The sequence below is a fragment of the Cervus canadensis genome, chromosome 26, assembly GCF_019320065.1.
Source record: "Cervus canadensis isolate Bull #8, Minnesota chromosome 26, ASM1932006v1, whole genome shotgun sequence".
Classification (NCBI taxonomy): domain Eukaryota; kingdom Metazoa; phylum Chordata; class Mammalia; order Artiodactyla; family Cervidae; genus Cervus; species Cervus canadensis.
Window position 1 is genome coordinate 34,133,616 of NC_057411.1, and position 18,776 is coordinate 34,152,391.

An 18,776-nucleotide genomic window follows, 5' to 3' on the forward strand; every position below is an offset into this window, starting at 1 on the left:
AGAATTATGTCTGTGTATTTCTTAAATCAAAAACATACAAAGAGTCCTCAATTATTCTGAAAACATTATAGTAATTCTAAGATTTTTTTTTTCAATTTCCAAAATACAGGTAAACCTCACCATCAAGGTATACATAACTCTTCTTTTCCCCAAAAGTTGTTTTTAATATGATGATATTTCTTACAATCTAAGTCCTCTCAGAATCAGAAAAATACACTATAGGAAAATAACTCAAGTTATTTAAGAATGCCTTTGCTTCCAACATTTTATTTTTTAAGCATTAAAATCTTTATAAAAATTGTAAGCATAGTGTGATGTACACCCTTACACTTCTCACCTAGATTCATCAATTTGGCCATATTTACTTTAGGTCTTTGTATTTCGCTCTCTCTATATATATTGTATCTGTCAAATGCAGATTGTTACATGACACCTCTACACTTCTCTCTGGTGATAAGAACCTTCTTCTATATACAATCACATACTGAAAATGTTATTTTTATGCAATACTCTAAATAGAGAGTCCATATTCAAATTTCCCAACTGTAGCAATGCATGTGTGTGTGCTTAAGTCGCTTGCTCGACTGTTTGCAACCCCATGGACTGTAGCCTGCCAGGGTCCTCTGTCCATGGGATTCTCTAGGCAAAAATACTGGAGTAGGTTGCCATGCCCTCCTCCAGGGGATCTTCCCGACCCAGGGATTGAAGCTACATCTCTTACATCTCCTCTATTGGCAGGTGGGTTCTTTACCACTAGCGCCACCTGGGAAGTCCATTTAGGAATAATGGACTCTTAACTGTCTCCTCTCTTTAGAATCCAATTATGCATGTCAAAAATTTCAAGGCACATCAAGAATGCCTTTAGATATCAATATCATATTTAATATCACAAGTTAAGGAACATATAAATTCTTAGCAAGTATTAAAAAAAATCACTGAACTACAGAACTGAAAGGACCTTAAAGATTATATAATCCAACTCTTGCATTTACTAGAGGGAGAAAACAGAAATAGAGAGGTTGATTTGCTCCTGGCACCCAGTATGGTATTCTGTCTTGCTAAACTGCGACCACTCTGAAAATTGGCAGTAGAATGTAATGTTAAGAGCATAGATACAATGACCAGGATGTTTGAGTTGGAAGTCAGCAGATGACTAGTTTTGATCTAAACCAAGTTTAGCCTTGCCAAGCTTCAATTTCCAATGTGTAAAATGGGATAATAGCATTTACACTACAGGTTTACTATGAGTCTTAATCAAGCTAACATTTGGGAATTAGGGACTGATATGTATACACTGCTATATTTAAAATAGACACCCAACAAGGACCTGTTGTATAGCACAGAGAACTCTGTTCAACACCGGGCAGGGATTTTTGTGGTATTACTGAATCCTAATACACTGGTTGGTATGTGTTCAATAAGCAAATGTTTAATAAATAAATAAAACCTTACCAAACATGGGAAAAACATTAAAACTTCTCAGAATCACCCCTTCTTTACTAAAAAGCTGACTGAAGCATAACATCTAAATAGGATTACATTGTGACCAGATTCTTTTCTCCTTTATAAGAAGCTCAAGGAGAGGTCACAAACTTTAAGACTTCTCAAAGTGTGTAATTCCACAACTGAAAATGTGGGGGAAAAAGGGGGAAAAAGGAGTTTAAAGCTTTAGTTTATATATCCCTAAAAAGGAAAGAAGAAAAAAGCCCAAAGCACTGAAAATACTTTAACACTAAAAGAGATTTATTTCTTGTTTAAAAACACTGAACAAAACATGCATAAACTCCCTGGGTATCTGAATATAAATGACAGGAAATCTGCACAATTACAAACTTAAAAAAACAAAATTCTTTTTCGGCCACTCTGTGCACCTTGTAGGATCTTAGTTCGCATGCCCCTCACAGTGGAAACACAGAGCCCTAACCACTGGACTGCCAGGGAATTCCCACAAACTAAATTTAATGCTACTAAGGTTAACACAAGACAATTCTCATGTTTTTAAGAGCATCCACACATTTATTAAAATTGAAGGCAGAATGAACCACTTAATATCTCAAAAATGTTTGCTTTTAAATTAAGATAAACACTCAGAAGTAAAACAAACTTTTCAGTTATTGCTTGACATTAACGTCATGGAAGACTCTTCATAAATATGACGAATCAAATAAAGATCAAACTGTATAATGTCTCAAAGATCCAAGAGTTGTCCCAAAGAGCTATGATTCACTAGAATTTTGATCTATTACCTATTATTTGAAATAAGTTGTAGAAAATCCATAAACACATTTTCATGTTTTTGTGATATGATTTGGCTACCATTTTTTGGTACAAAAAATCAGATGACTATTGCTTAAAATAGAAATGAACTATTTATACTAACTTTCATGAGACAGAGACGAAGCAGATTCCCTAATTTTATAAAATTATCTGATAATTCAAAGCAATAAGTAAATACATTTCTTACAATTCACAAATCAAGCTTTTTGGAAGAGCAGCAAGATACCTGGCATGGTTTTCCAGGACGCGGAGCGGAGAGGAGGCAAAGCGAAGGTCCCACACCTGGACCACTGGCAGCCTGTCATCCTCAGAGGCGAGGACCATCTGAGTGGCAACGTCAGGATGCCACGCCAGCCCGGAGCAGTGCATCTGCAGACAGGCAAGGCTCACATCTTATCAATCACGCTACTTTGTGAAAAGCCAAAATGAACACGAGGAATGTATGTTTGTTGAAGCAAAGAGTAGAAAACATCAGCTCAGGCTTATGAAAAAAATATTCTTACTTATGTATTCATTATTTCATTATTTTCATTTATTTAAAATTTGTTTTTTAAAAACCTGCTAAACTATTAAATTCTATTAAACACTCTTAAACAGTGGTCTTAAACAAAAGAGTTTAAATGTTTTCAAAATCATCCAACAAATCATTCCAGGCCAGAGAAATTCTATACCACAAATGAGTTGTCCTGTCAAAATTGTAATAAGGGGAAAAGTTTTATATAAATTTAAAATTTAATACTTTTAGAGAAATGAAGATGAGAAGATTTTTAAAAAATTAGTACCTTTCCTCTGCTTTATCAGAAAAATCAAGATAAAGTGTCTAAAGCAACAACTACTGTTTAAATTTTCATATGGGATAAATTAACACTATTACTGAGAAATACTTGGAAGCTCAGATCCTGTTAAGTGTTCTAGAAGGTGACTGAAATGCTTATTGTGTACTTTATTTCACTGAAACTTGTTTTAAAACTCCTGACTCACTGAAAAACAATACCTTGAGGAAATATTCTTATAGTGTTTTCTCATTGCTATTGTTGTTTTTAAATTATATATGTATTCTCTGATTTAGGCAAACTCACTTTTTAAATGTCCAACCAAAAACAGTAATTAAAAACATATTAATAAAGCAAGCCCTAAAGTGTGTCTAAATTACTTTATAACATATGATGACATAACATTAATGAATCTGTAAGATTAAAATGTAACGTATTATACAACAGCATCTACTGAACAAGTGGGAGAAGAATACCAGTTCATTTTAGCACTGCCTAATCAGAAAAGAGGAACCCAAGAGTCTGGAAACTATGGCTTCATAGTCATAAAATTACTAGGAGGGAAAAATTTTACATTCTAGTTGCTATAATACTTTGGAACAGCTGACAAAGCAAAACAACTAGTATACCATGGAATAACTCCTTTGATTAACCAATCTTTCTCTTCATCATTAAGATAGGTTTAGTAGGAATTTTATTATTTTCCCCAAAGGGAAAAACAACCTCTCATTCCAACATGATTGGTCCGTAAGAAAACAGGATTTGACTTTATAGAAATCTGATTTGTTGCCAACTCTGACAAACAATATAGGAATAGCTATAGCAGAAATAAAACATGTTTCTCACAAATTAATCACATACTTACCCTGTTACTATGATCACTGACTTTGATGATAGGTTCGTTTTTTCTAAGATCCCACACAGTGGCCCGGCCACTGGGACTGGCTGATGCCAAAATATGCTGAACTTGTCTGTTCCACGCAATGCAGCTGATATCTTCTGGGGGCTGTAAGGAATAAACTACTAAGAACCATTTCTCAACTGTAATCAAGTTTAACTACAAAATCTAATTCTTCTTTTGAGAAAATGGATTACTTAAAAATCTGATCTATTCCTTCCATAAATTTATTTTTATATTCTTAAGTTCTCAACATACGCAGTTTAAGGCTCAGGTATATACCAATTCAAGTACTTTACCTTGTCTATTCACCAGCCACTTATTGAGCTCCTGTTACAAATCAAGCACTGTTTCTTTACTTTGCAACTGCTCCATGGAAGATAATGGACCACAAAGTAGATGCTGGTCAATGTGACAGAAATCTAGGCAGAGCAAAAGTTACAGCCTAGACCTAGAAAACCATATACTATCATTACGCTACCTCTCAGATTGCCAAAATGTTAGGGCCTGTTTTAACAGCCACTCAAATCAAATAGTCAATACAGTCTAAAGAAGGTGGAGATGACTGTTCTTTCTCAACTTATTAGAATTATATAGGAAACAGGTTGTGTTTCTTTTTTTGTTTTAAGTAAGTTTCCTCTCTATGATTTTTATTCTGAGGTTGGATATTGCTAAAATACTATATAATATAGAACACTATACTACATAAAATATTATACCTAGGAAAACTATTAAAGACTATTTTATTTACCCTCACAGTCTAGTACCTCAAACAGTGCCTGGGAGATGGCAAGTACTAAATAAATATTTACTGTTGAAGGACTTGCTGATACTCTAAAGAAACATATTCATTAACACTTGATCATGCTATAGAAAAGTCAATGACATTTAAACACTGATTTTAAACAGATATATTTTGTGTGAAAAAACAAATAAGTGCAGAAAAACCAATTTTGGTTCTTTTGATTACATTGAAATCAATGTAATACCTGCGTTTTGGCTCCTGGTGTCATTGGAGTTGCAAAATTATTTAGATCCCAAATGTAGATTTCAGATTCGTTAGCACCAGAGGCCACCAGATTAGTCTGCAATAAGAAAGAATTAACAAATAAACATCACTTACAAATAATGAAGAGAATTCAGAATAACCCAGTTTGGAGCTGGAAAGATCTATAAGTTTTCACAGACACTGAGAACAGCCAAGGACATGGCTGGTCAGGAAGGAAGGAGAGTGGGCTGGATGCAGAGAGTAACATGGAAACTTACATTACCGTATGTAAAATAGATAGCCAACCAGAATTTGTTGTCTGATTCAGAGAACTCAAACCGGCTTGTTAACAACCTAGAGGGGAGGGATGGGGAGGGAGGTGGGAGGTATGGTTCAACTGGGAGGGGACATGGGTAAGCCTATGGCTGAACACAATACTGTAAAGGAATTACCCTTCAATTAAAAATTAATTAATTAATTTTAAAAATCTTTCAGTTTTAAGGCATATAATTTTTCTGTTTAATTTAAAAAATCAAAATGCATGAACCCCTAAAAACTATGTATAACAATCTGAAATTTAATCAGTTTTCTAAAGAAACATATTGTAAAACTATTAAACTGAAAAAGATAACACATCTACTGGCATTTCAATATAAGACATTAAATAATTATATGGATAAATTCTTATATGGCGATTATTGCCTGTGGTTTGGATCTCTGGAAGGGGATCTGATTGTGGGAGACAAAAATAGGTCACCCTGTTGGCCTTCAAATAGCTGAATGCTAAAATAATGGTGTCTATCCCAGGCACTTCAAAGTCAGCCTCTGGAGCTGGATCAAGATGAGACTAGTAAACTCTCTTGTCTCAAATCCTCATGTATTTATTTATTTAAAAAAATTTTTAAACTGAAGTATAGTGGACTTATTTCAATTAAAAAAACTATAGTTTCTCCATGGCTGATTCATATCAATGTATGACAAAAACCACTACAATATTGTAAAGTAATTAGCCTCCAGTTAAAATAAATAAATTAAAAACAAAACAAAACTATAGTTTCTGGTGTAAAGTGACCCAGTTACATATCTATATATATGCATACACACATATATTTCCATTATAGTTTATTATAGGATATTGACTATATTACTAGTTCCCTGTGCTACACAGTAGGACCTTGCTGTTTATCTGCTTTATATATAGTAGTTTATATCTGCTAATCCCAAATTCTTAATTTATCCCTCTCCAATCCCCTGTCCCCCTTGGTAACTATAAATTTGTTTTCTGTGTCTGTCCTCACATATTTATATTTCATGTATGGTCCATCATGCGTCAGGTGGTAGTATTTCTAGGTAAACTACGTTGTGTACCTTTTAGATCAAAAAGACCCTAAAATTGTGTTATGAAGTCCAGGAAGACAACGAGGTTCCTAAAATGACCTTCATCCTTTACTGTTCACTCTCATTAATCTACTATAACAACTGACATACAACACTGAAAATAGAGGAATTCCATGGCAGTAGCCACCTATGATATAAGACATGAACCAAAAATCAGCAGTTGTTGGAAATTAGCTATCTAAAGAGTTGGCACCATAAACCGTAGAAATGAAGAAGTTTGGGCTTCTGTATGTCTATATCTAAAATATCTATTTATAATACAAGAAAAATAACTATCAAACTTTTTTAAGATAATATTTATTTTCTGATTATACTCCAATATCCTATTAATGCAAGATCTTTATTAATGTATACATTTCTACAATTAACATCCAGTAATGTTTACAATGGCAACAGTAGAGACTCTTAATTGCCCATTAAATTTACACTATATTTATGTATATATCTTATTATTTGATAGAGTAGTAATCTCTTTGACATAAATACATTTAGCACTAATAAAACAACAGATTAACCCACACACAACAGCACCAGCCTAATGCTGAACTAGCACAAATTTTTTTTTAATTTTTAAAAATATTTTATTTACTTGTTTATTTGGATGTACCAGGTCTTAGCTGTGGCATGGAGCACCTTTAGTTGCAGCATGTGGGATCTAGTTCTCTGACCAGGGATCAAATCTAGGCCCTCCTGCATAGGGAATGCAGTCTTAGCCACTGGACCACCAGGGAAGTATCTAGACAAACTTTTAAAAGGCAAGGTTTCCAACCTCTGAGGTGCCTAATATTTTAAAAATGTCCATAAGATGACATGACATCTCCAGACTTCTAGAACTAAACCCATCACCCTGATCCGTTCCCTGGGGTTAGTATATTACTCAGCTGAAGCCAACTCTGAACCTTTCATTCTTCATACAAATACACTCACTCATCAACCTGCAGAGGCACAGTTTTAGCTTTCTTCAAGACTGAGGCACAGTAAATTCATATACTTATTTCAAATAAGCAGCACGTATCTCAAGAAATATGAATAAACATCAAAAGTCTAACCTGGAAAATGTTCACATCCAACGCTCTCACTGGGCCAGTATGCTTGTCATTCTGGGCAATCACAACTTCCTTATCCCCAGTGATAATTTTAGAGGGATCATAAAGAATAATATTTCCATTTTCACCACCTGCAATCAGAACTCCAGAGATATTTCCTTTGGAATCCATCTTATGAGGTCCCCAAATCAACTTGTGGTACCTTTAAAAGAAAATGAGCAAAAATACTCTTTTTTGAAGTCAGATAAACTTAGAAAATAATTTGGAAATTATACATTTAAGCTTTTTCATAAGTACACCAAAAACACTGCTTCTCCTCTATCCCTGGTAACTGTACATAACTTGGTGAAATGGCATTTTAGTTTTTATTTTTACTCATGTTTCACTTTGTAACCTTGAAGGGTACAAAAACTCTTGCACAGCTAATACAAGAAAGTATACTTGATTTGTGTGTCAGAAGATAAGAGCCTAAGAATGGATTTACCATTTAGAATCTGTGAGACCCTGAGCCAGTTACTCAATCTCCCTAAGCTGCTTTTGATTCATTTATAAAATAGAGCTAATCAACCACTTCCCTTGATTTAATTTGACTACAGAAGTACTCAGTAACATGTCATCTGTTAAACAGTAAAGCAGTTAAGGGAGTCATCTGAAATTTTCTAAGCAAAATAACATATTTTGACAGTAAAAAGGTGATATCAAAATTATGTCTATTATGACATAATTCTCCACCCACTGGTGGAGAATAAAAGATTACAATTTGGTATGGAAATGGCATGGAGATAATATAACAATGGTAGTGAGTAGAAAAACTGCCGGATGAAAAGTATCTGGGGTTCCCAGTACAGTGGGAGGGCTTGGATGATGTAAGCCATCCCACGGGAGACGCCGTGATTTGAACTGTATTGTTAGCCGAGGTACAATCTCTTCACCAAAATTTGCCAAGGTATTAAGGCTATAAAGCACATTTTACTACTGAAATTAAATACCCTTCTATATAGCTTAAATACTTGGAAATCCACCTATCTAAATACCTATCATATCAGAAACCAAGTCAATAAAAATCTCTGTGAAATGTAATTTGAAATATACATAAGTAGATGGGGGAAAAAGCAACCTCCATTCAGAGAAAATCACTATTAACATTTTAATATTCATCTAACTACTTTTTTCTAGTCATGCCTACCTTTTTCTGTAAAGAGGTAAGATTAAAAAAAGCAAAAGAAAGTAACTCTACTATATCATGAGGGAAAAAATACTAGAAACTAGAGCCTTTCCTTCTTACACACAACAGTCAGTAATAAAAGAAAATTCAACAGAACATATAGACACTTTTTAAACTTCTACCTAAACAACTCATATAATTTTTCACAAAATATGTCACTAATGGTATTCCTTACAATTTCATAATGGAACACTTAAAGACACACTAGGCATCAACCACAACATATAATCAAATAATCATGTAAATTTCAGGTTGAATCTCATACCTGTGAGAAGAAGAGAACGTGGCACAAGATTTCATATCCAAGGATGGATCAGAAAGGTCTAATTCAAATATCTCAAGAGAAGCACTGGTACTAAATGTTGCATCCAATTGTTGGGCAGATGTTCCTATAGAAAATATATTCATGGTAACTGCACACGCAAAAACAAAAAGACTCAGAGAAAAACATACAAAATAGAAATTAAATGCATGTTTTTCAATCATCCCACTCATGAATGCTACATTAATGACTGAAATCTCAGCACATATACCACTGAGCAGATGCTTACATTACTACAACAGTAAGATTCTGATGCAAGGCTCAGAGATGATGTTTCTAAGAGTCGGTAGTGCAGACAATTTTTTAAGTCTATAGATAAACCTCTGAAAGAACAGTTCCATGCTTATAGTCACAAATGATATAACTTCAACTCTGTTTATATAAAAATGGAGCATCAAAACTGTTGTTCATTCACTCAAATTGGTATTTATTAACTTTTTTACATTTTATCTATTGTGCTTAATACCGGAGGAATAAAGATAGAGCACAGTTCTGAAGTGAGGAAGACGCTATAAATGTAATAGACCATGATTAACACTATGATGTACAAGCATATAGGAAGGCCACTGAACTCAGCTGACAGGAAGGTTGCATGTATCTCGTCAGGAGAGGAGAGGCTGTCTAGAGGAGCTGAAGCTTGACCTGAATCTTAAAGGACAAGTATAAATAAGTCAGACGTGGAAAAAAAGAAATTAGATGACTCATACTATCTTCTCTCTGTTGAACTTACCTGTAGCTAGGTAAATGGGATGATTCTGTGCAGGGCTCCATGCCTGCATGGCGGTACGATCTACTTCCTTTAACTTCATCCTGCTGAAGAGAACATTCCACATAGAAATATAATAAACACGTAAGATGGAACATTTTTTAACATAGGAATATATTGGACAAACCAATACATTAATAGTAATGCTGGAATGCCAATAAATCAAATTGGTCTAGGGATCATTTGTTGGGAAATGTTGACCATTTGAAAGAAACTTGTTATTTTGAGACAAGTACAGGGCTATTCTGTTTACAGATTATCATCCTTCAGTTGAAAAATCAGTCTGGAGGGAAATGTGCAAAAACAGGGATAGCATGTGGTTAATTAGTCTTGGCATACAGTACGCTTCTCAGTCAAGGTAAGATGGGCGGCAGTGTACCATGGGTAAGAGAAGGCACGTAATAAATCAGGCGCTTTCCTGGAGCAGGACTGCTCAACAATAAGAGCAGTTTGCCAAACCAATTTTAAATTAAAACAGACTAAGACAGAGGTGAATATAGCAAACCCAAAGAATTTTAAAGATAAAGCAGAAAAAAATTTGTAAATGGTCACTCCGAGCTACAATCCCATATGCTATTATTTTATATATTCTATGTGAAAGCTACTTTGGTAGAAAAACTCAGGAGATAATGTGCTATAGCATTAAATATATCTTTGTTGGACTTCCCCACGTGGTCCCGTGGTTAAGACTCCACATTTCCAATGTAGGGGGTGTGGGTTCAATCCCTAGTCAGGGAACTAAGATCCCACATTCTGCCAAAACACCATCAATGAAAACAACTTTGTTATTTTACATAAATGCATTCACACGGCACAGTATTCCACTCTCAGATGTACCCTAATTTAATTACTTAATCTCCTACTGAGGAACACCTGAATTGTTTTTGAAAGTGAAAGTCGCTCAAGAGTGTTTGACTCTGTGACCCCATGGATTGTATAGTCCATGGCATTCTCCACACCAGGATACTGGAGTGTGTAGCCTTTCCCTTCCCCAGCAGATCTTCCCAACCCAGGAATTGAACCGGGGTCTCCTGCATTGCAGGCGAATTCTTTACCAGCTGAGCCACAAGGGAAGCCCAACAATACTGGGGTGAGTAGCCAATCCCTTCTCCAGGGCATCTTCCTGACCCAGGAATTGAACTGGGGTCTCCTGCATGGCAGGCGGATTCCTTATCAACTGAGCTGTTACTCTTACCAACAATGCTGAAACAAATGGCCACACATACATGTTACTTCACTTACGGGCAAGGAAAGCTAGTTTTCCAGAGGTAAAACTGATGGGTTAAAGAATAAAAGTAATTTTAATTCTGATGGATGTTGCCACTTGAAATGTATCCTGGTTTACAGTGTACTGAGTATGTTCAAAATATGTATTTTTTATTACTTCAAAATCATTTATTGAAAATTTTTTTCTTACTAACTTTAGATACAGGAAGTTTATTCCTAGATTTAATATTTAGGTTTATATTCCTGTACATATCAGGATATAGGTTAAGGTTTACATTTCAGTATTCATTTACATTTATTCTGTGATTACCATTCCTTATGCCCATGTATTTACATGCTAGGCATGTCACTGCTTTAAATACTGTGGCTTTACATGAGTATGATTTCAATAATCCCCACCCATTTTCCTTGCTATTTTTTGTTTTTAAACTACATAAACAATCAGAAAATTTTTTGTCTAATTCCAGAAAAAAAGAGACTGTCAGTATTTTTTATTGAACCTGTACCAAATTAATAAACTAATTTATGGAGAACTGACAGAATGTTGAATCTTCCTATCAAGAACATGTCTTTAGAGTTAAGTCTTCTTTTTTATTTTTCAGTATTGTTTGAAATTTTTTGACATACTGGGTTTGCTTACTCCTAAGTATTTCATCTTTTGGTTTGTTTGTAAATGTGGCTTTTTTTCCTTCCACTATTATGTCCATGATCTTACTGTTAAATGAAGGCTAATGATTTCGCAACATTAATTTTTAATCTGCTTTCTTACTGCATTCTCTTTTTGGAATAGTGTTCCAGTAGACTCTGTTGGGTTTTCCACATATATACTCATACCATGTGCCAACAGGGCCAATCTCCTCATCTCACATTGTCACTCCTCTGGTATCTTTCTCTTGTGTGAGCCAGCCAGTGCTAACAGCATCACACCCAACGGCAGCGATAACACGGTCCTTCTTGTCTTGTCTTGTTCTGCAGTGGGAAAGCCTACTGTATCACCACTCGGCATGGTTTTGGAGTTTGAGATATATATACATATACCTGTACAGATGTACACACACTTACATCTGTACAAGTAAATAAATATACATATGTATACAAACATGTATGTGGAAATGGCCATTGATTACTATCTTACTGAATGCTATTCATAAAGACTGGGTGTTGAATTTTGTTGAATGTTTCTTCATTAGGTAATTGGAGATTTTTCTCCTTCGGTTTACGAATACAGCACTAACAGATTGCCTAATATTGAATCATCTTTCCATACCATGAGTAAACTTCTCTTGACCATGATTCTACTACAGAGTTGCTGGATTTTGTTTAAAAAGAGTTTCATTCCTAGAGTCTTAAATGAGATTTAATCGATAATTTTCCTTTTTTGTACATTCTTTGTCAGGTTTTGGCATCAATGTTATACTTCTTCATAACAAATGTGGGAGGTTTTCTTCTTTTCCCATGCTCTGGAACACTTTCGATAACAACATTGAAATTACTATTTCTTTAAGGATTTACCAGAATTCTATGAGAAATCTGGGTCTGGTGCTTTGAAGGGAAGGTAACTGGCAATTTTCTCTGTTTATTCTACGGATATTGATCTATTTGAATTTTCTTTATCCAAGGTCAATTTTGTAAATTATATTTTCCCATGATATTCCTTTTTGTACTCTTTTTTACAATCTTCTAATTTATTTGTTTAGACTCAAACATAGACTCATGCGCCTTCTAATTTGTGCTGTGTGTGGTGATTAGTCCTCAAAATATTGATGTTTTGTCCTACCCTCCTTTGAAAAATCAGCTTAGCTAAGTGACTTACCTGTTTCACTAAGTGTTTACAAAGAGTCAAATTTTGGATTTACTTATTAGTTTCACTTTTAAAAAGCTTTTCTAACTTTTTAGTTAAATGCTTCACTTATCCACTTTTACTATTTCTTTAGGCTTTGAATTTTCTCTGAGCACTGATTTGTTGTATGTTTCTGGTCCTATCTTTGTAACTATAATTTTAAATAATTTCCATTTAATACCATTAATCCTTTATTTCTTTACATAGTTAATTACTATGAGCACTAACAGAATTAGCTTATATAATCTTACTGCCTCTCCTGCAGTACACAGTTATAATCATTAGTATTATCTTTCTCAGTGTTTACCTTTGTACTGTTAAATACACTTATACTTCTACTAACTGATTTGTCAGCTTTAAATGATGTCCTTTGACTCCTAGACATTACAGATTAGACAATCCACAAATTTATTCTACCTCCAATTTTCTTCCTGCTTCCCAGTTCTCTCAATTTTTTAGTTTTATGACCAATTTCTACATCATCAGATATGTAACATGTACATATTATCTTTTCTTCCTTATTCCCTCTTTCGTTTCAGCCTCAGGTCCATAATAGTTAAATATACTCAATGTTCTCCAACAGCACTCTTGCCAGTTTTCTTACTCATCTCTGAAGGATGAAGTTCATCCTCTAATAGTTTTCTTAAGAGGGCCTTAGACTAAAAACATGCCCTGAGTCTCACACGGTCAAACTGTTTACACTTGAAGAACAGATGATAAAAGGAAGGCACAGAAAGATTAAATAATCTGAACACGCTAGCAAGGGACAGAGCCAAGATCTGAACTCAGAAGTTAGCTCGAGAGTCCAGCCTCTCACTTGTTACAACAAGCTCAAGTATTCAATTTTAATAATAAAAACATATTAAAATTTAGGAGAAATAACGAATGGCAAAGAAACTACAATGCATGATGAAATTAAGGGAAGAAGAAATGAATTTTAGAAACTGGGAGAGGTCAGGCAAACTGGGTGAATTAGGAGGCTGAATCACACTGCAAAGAGGCAGGAGCTTCTGACTTCTGGTCCTTCAATCTGAACAGTGACTCTGCTACTTTTGACACCTTTACACATTATTCGATCTTTCTGAAGCCTATTTTCTTTATATGAAATGCCTTCTTCCTCCTCTGAGTCAATAGTCTTTAGTAACAAGTTCAAGTCCCATCTCCTTCATGAAACCTGCTCCACTGATCCAATCGACACTGATCTAAACTCTTTGTATTTGCCTGTACCACACTTTAAGCAACTCATTTATCTTGGTAAAACTTTATAACATTCTCTTAGTACATATTGTTTACATATTTTCCCATTGCCTGTTTTATCAACTTATTTCATCTTGTTTCATCTTGTTTGGTCATCTTGTTTCACCACATGGACAAATACTGTCTTGTTTTCAATCAAGTCTGACAACTTTTACCCTTTTTGGATCTAAAATTGTTTACCACAGGGTGAGATATGCATTGGTTGATTCTGAATGTCTATATTCAGAGGAATACAAAAAGACTGAAGTGCTAAAAAGATCAATTTTAAGTAAAATATTTAATTTTTAAATTCTTAACTGTTTAAAGGATCTTCTCTTATTTAAAAAGTGGCAAAGTACTGCTTGGGGGAAAAAAAGGTTTCCTAAAATGCCTTTAGAATAATTTCTAATATTGAAAACAAAATAGCTACATATATATATATACATATTTTATACCCAATTGAATATAATTACAATAGCTCCAGAAGGAAAAGTACAAGGGCTACAGGAATTCAGGAGCATTTAGTTAATGTGTAACATTTACTGAAAGAGAGAGACTAATTTACAAGAACATAAAAGAGTTAAGAGGGAATTCAAAGCATTTATAAAATCTGTTTCTTGGCCTTAGCACTCAATGTGCCAACAGAAGCAGTTCCACTTAATACACTGTACTGAACATAAGGTTTAAATACCATCGTTTAAAAAAAAAAATCGCATATTCTACTACAACAATGGCCTTGAACTACATAAAATGGCCTAAACTACATTAAGGTTTGAATCTAATTAAACAAAAATATAATAAGCTACAATCATTCTCAAACTATTAAGAATACTATGAAAATACAGCTTCATCAGATACATGTGTATTTCCTTCTCTTACAATTGATCATTTAGTTGTAACTAGTTTCCTTAAAAATATGAAGAAGTCTTAGATTAAACCATGTCAATTTCCCAAGTAAGACTTGCTTTAAAAACTTTCTGTAGTTTTTTATGACATATTTTTATTTTAATTTATTTATCTGGCCATGCTGCGTGGCATGTGGGATTTTAGTTAATTGATCAGGGATCGATCGAACTTGCGTCACCCTGCAGGACTGCCAGGGAATTCTCTATGTAATTTTTTTCAATATTGTATGTGATTAGAATTCACACTACGCAGATTTATTTCATTAGGAACTATTTTGCACAGAACGTAATCATTGTGAAAGCATGAAAATAAAAGTGTGAAGACAATGGTTTGTTCACACATGCCCCCTGTAAGACAGTACCAAAAGAAGAGCAGTTAAAGTCTGGAGACTGGAGCCAACACTGTCAGTTTAAATCCCAGTTCCACGTGTCCTACCTCTGACTTTTGGTATGTAATTTTATCTGTGTGTGTCTTGGCTAACCATTTGGTAAAATAACTATAATAAAAGCATCTACACCATAGGTTTGCTGTGAGAATTCACAGAGAACAGTGCCTGGCACCTGGTAAATAAATGCTTGTAAATGGCAGCTAATACAAAAGTCACCATTTAAAATGTTTACCCCAGTGAATCTTCAGAAGAAACATCTACTGAAGAAAATTTACGATCCAGACTACAACTTTTATTTATTCATCTAAGTTTCTCTCCACAACAACTGTGTGCAGTGAAATGAAACTTTTCCCCTGCATTTTCTAAAAGCTGATTTTGTGAAGCAAACCCACTAAAACCCAACAGCACTAACCTCTAAAAAGCTCCAATCTCACAATGTTATCATACATGGAGCACTGAGCTAAACCTCAGAAAGTAAAAAGTGAAAGAGGTAGCAGAACTGGAAACTCTGACTCCCAAACCAGAAACACAATACCCAGCTGCCACTGTCTCTAATAAAAATTCACTTTGTGTGGACAAGATACCTCATTAGGATGGGCACATTTGTTCCAGAGAATTTATTTAATGCTACTGATGGTCTAGGTTCATCTCACTCAGCCAAAACCAAATCAAAGACGCAACTGTGCACTGGTCATAGAACTAAATAGTGTCACACTTATCTGCAGTCTTAATAAACAAAACTTTTTGAGCTGAAATTAACCCTCTTTTGGGCCACATCACATGGTATATGGGATCCCCAGTTCCCCAACCAGGGATTCCATCCATTCCCTTCCCTCCACCCCACCTTAAAAGTGTGGACTCCCAATCATTGGACCACCAGGGAAGTCCCTGAAATTAACCTATTTAAGAATTATGACATTTCTAGAAAAACAATGTAATAATTTAATAATATCATTTTATAAGAATCTCTAATTAGGAATGTATAAAACTCATGAAATTATACAGAAAATCCTGTATGTGTGTATGTGCATGTTTCTAGGAAGATGATCCAGTAGTTTCATCAGATCCTCAAAAGAGAGTGGAGTGATATATACAATGTCATTGCTGTTCTTTACTCATTAAGCTATGTCCAACTCTTTGGGACCCCATGGACTATAGCCCGCCAGGCTCCCCTGTCCACGGGATTTCCCAGGCAAGAATTCTGGAGTGGATTGCCATTTCCTTCTCCAGGGATCTTTCCAGCCCAGGGATCAAACCTGCATCTCCTGCATTGGCAAGTGGATTCTCTACCACTGAGTCACCTCAGAAGCCCACAAGGTAATACTTCTTAGCCATCAAAAGGAATGAAATAGTGCTATTTGCAGAGACCTGGATATACCTAGAAACTGTCATACAGAGTGAAGTCAAGTCAGAAAAACAAAATGTATAATATCGCTTATATGTGGAATCTAGAAAAATGGTACAGATGAATTTATTTGAAAGCACAAATAGAGACAGATCTAGAAAACAAGCTTATAGATACGGGGTTGGGGAGGTGGGGGAAGGAGGATGGGATGAATTGGGAGCCTGGGATTGACATACACACACTCTTGATACTCTGGATAAAACAGATAACTAAGGAGAAAGGAGAACCTGCTGAACAGCACAGGGAACTCTCCTCAATGCTCCGTGGTCACCTAAATGGGAAGGAAATCCAAAAAGGAGGGGACACATGTATACATATAACTGATCCACTTTGCTGCATAACAGACATTAACACAACAATGTAAAGCAACTACACTCCAATAAAAATTTAGAAATACATAAATATCAAAAGAACATCAGAAAACAAAATAAAATCACAAATACTTCTAGAAAAAAGAGAGAGCGAGAGAAATACCAAAAGATTAAGAATCATTGCTCTTTATAGTTTACAAGTTTCTTTCTGTTCTTACTGGTTTCAGAAAATAACTTGCTTATATAAAATGAAGTTATATAATTGGAAATCCATTTCAAATTTGACATTTCCTAAATAACCTCAGATGTGTGTAACATTAATTCAAAACAACAAAAACACTTCAACTTATCCAAAAGTTCCTAAGGGTCTACAAACCTTTCCCAGGGCTGTAATTAGGGAGAAATGAGAAACCAGGAGCACAGAAGAACCACTGAGAAAAGGTAAGTAAACTTTAGCCAACTCTAGAACAATCGTTATGTACAGAAAACATCAAATAGTATGATTCAACGACGAAGCTCTAACTACTGATTAAACAGTTACAGTTGCCCACAAAGACAATCAATTTCAGTATTCTGTGGTTAAAAAAGACAGTTTCGCGGAAAGGATTTGTCACAGACCATCACTGAAACTTCAGAATAACCCGGGTAAAATTAGTTCCCCGAGTTATGAAAAAGTTTATAATGCCCACAAGCCCAGGCAGCATTTTGATTTATTTTACACCTGCCCCCGTAACATAACCTCTTATAGTAAATCAGTAGCAAAAACTTGCAACACTGAATGATACTTCCTTTGAGATACAGGCTGCGACCGGCGGCGACTGCCCTTAAAGTAAAACAATCCCAGTTAAGTGACAGTAGCCTGTAGTTAAAACCTATAAACCTTTAAATCTGGCAACAGCTCAAATAATAACAAGAAATCCCAAACTAAAGTCAACCAAGGTAATGCTGATGAGGTCTGTTTCCTTCCTTCGCCCTTGGGGACTGCACCTCTTTGTGCACCAGGGTCCGAAGGTCTCCTAACCTCAGACGCCAGCTACGCGCCCCGGCTGGACACCCTGGATCAAGCCTCAGGGGTGCTTTTGCCCAGCGGAGGAAACGTCGGCGGATGCGGGCCGGCGCGATCCCCGAAGCAGCCGCGACGCCGGGCGCTGTCCCGCCGGGCCCGAAACGAAGACCCGGGCGCGCCGCCGCCGGAGACGGGGCCACAGGCTGGCGGGGACCAGAGGAGACCGAGATCGGGATAGCGGCGTGGGCCTGGGCTCTCCCCGAAGGCCCCAGGACCCGCAAAGGGGACAGGAGGGCACAGGAGGACGCACCTGGCGGGGACCCCCGGCGACCGGTTCCTGCGTGAGCGCGGCGCCAGTCGGACTCTCCCAGCATTCGCCGCCGCCCCTCCTCCTGGCCGGGGCCACCTCCACGTTCCGCTCCAACGTGGCAGCCGCAGCCCCGCCCAGCCGGCTGGCCGACGCTTCCGGGAGCGATGCCCCGCCCCGCCCACTCCGATACGCGGCCCGCCACGGCACTTCCGGGACCGGGGCCAGGGCCGGGGCCCGGGCTGGGGTTATGTAGCGGGTGGGAGTCCGGGAGGACTCGCTTCCGCGCTGCGCGTGCACTTGTGAGTTCAGAGGGGCGGCGTGCAGTGGCCAGGATGTTGCGAAAAAGAGAAGTCCTGCTGGGCGTAGCTATCTGGCGGGAGGCCGGCCCCGGCCAGCAGAAACGCCACGTAGCGCTGGTCCTGTGAGACATCAGCGGCCCCCGCCACGCTGCCGA

General features: G+C 36.5%; 1 protein-coding gene across 19 annotated transcripts in view; it reads right to left on the reverse strand.

Annotated features, from left to right (window-relative positions):
- Window positions 1-18,472, reverse strand: part of SEC31A (SEC31 homolog A, COPII coat complex component) — a 58,214-nt gene extending 39,742 nt beyond the window's left edge. For 7 of the 19 annotated variants that reach the window (XM_043448151.1, XM_043448149.1, XM_043448148.1 and 4 more), the window contains exons 1-7: window positions 18,323-18,471; window positions 9,658-9,740; window positions 8,871-8,994; window positions 7,384-7,582; window positions 4,938-5,033; window positions 3,916-4,056; window positions 2,504-2,646 (exon numbers count right to left, since the gene is read on the reverse strand). In XM_043448151.1, the coding sequence (XP_043304086.1) occupies window positions 2,504-2,646; window positions 3,916-4,056; window positions 4,938-5,033; window positions 7,384-7,582; window positions 8,871-8,994; window positions 9,658-9,736 (782 nt within the window). In that variant the 5' untranslated portion in view covers window positions 9,737-9,740; window positions 18,323-18,471. Of the gene's footprint in view, window positions 1-2,503; window positions 2,647-3,915; window positions 4,057-4,937; window positions 5,034-7,383; window positions 7,583-8,870; window positions 8,995-9,657; window positions 9,741-17,993; window positions 18,264-18,322 lie in introns of those variants that run through there. The other 12 variants (XM_043448145.1, XM_043448142.1, XM_043448143.1 and 9 more) reach the window with 6 other exon arrangements.
- Window positions 18,473-18,776: the final 304 nt, after the last annotated feature.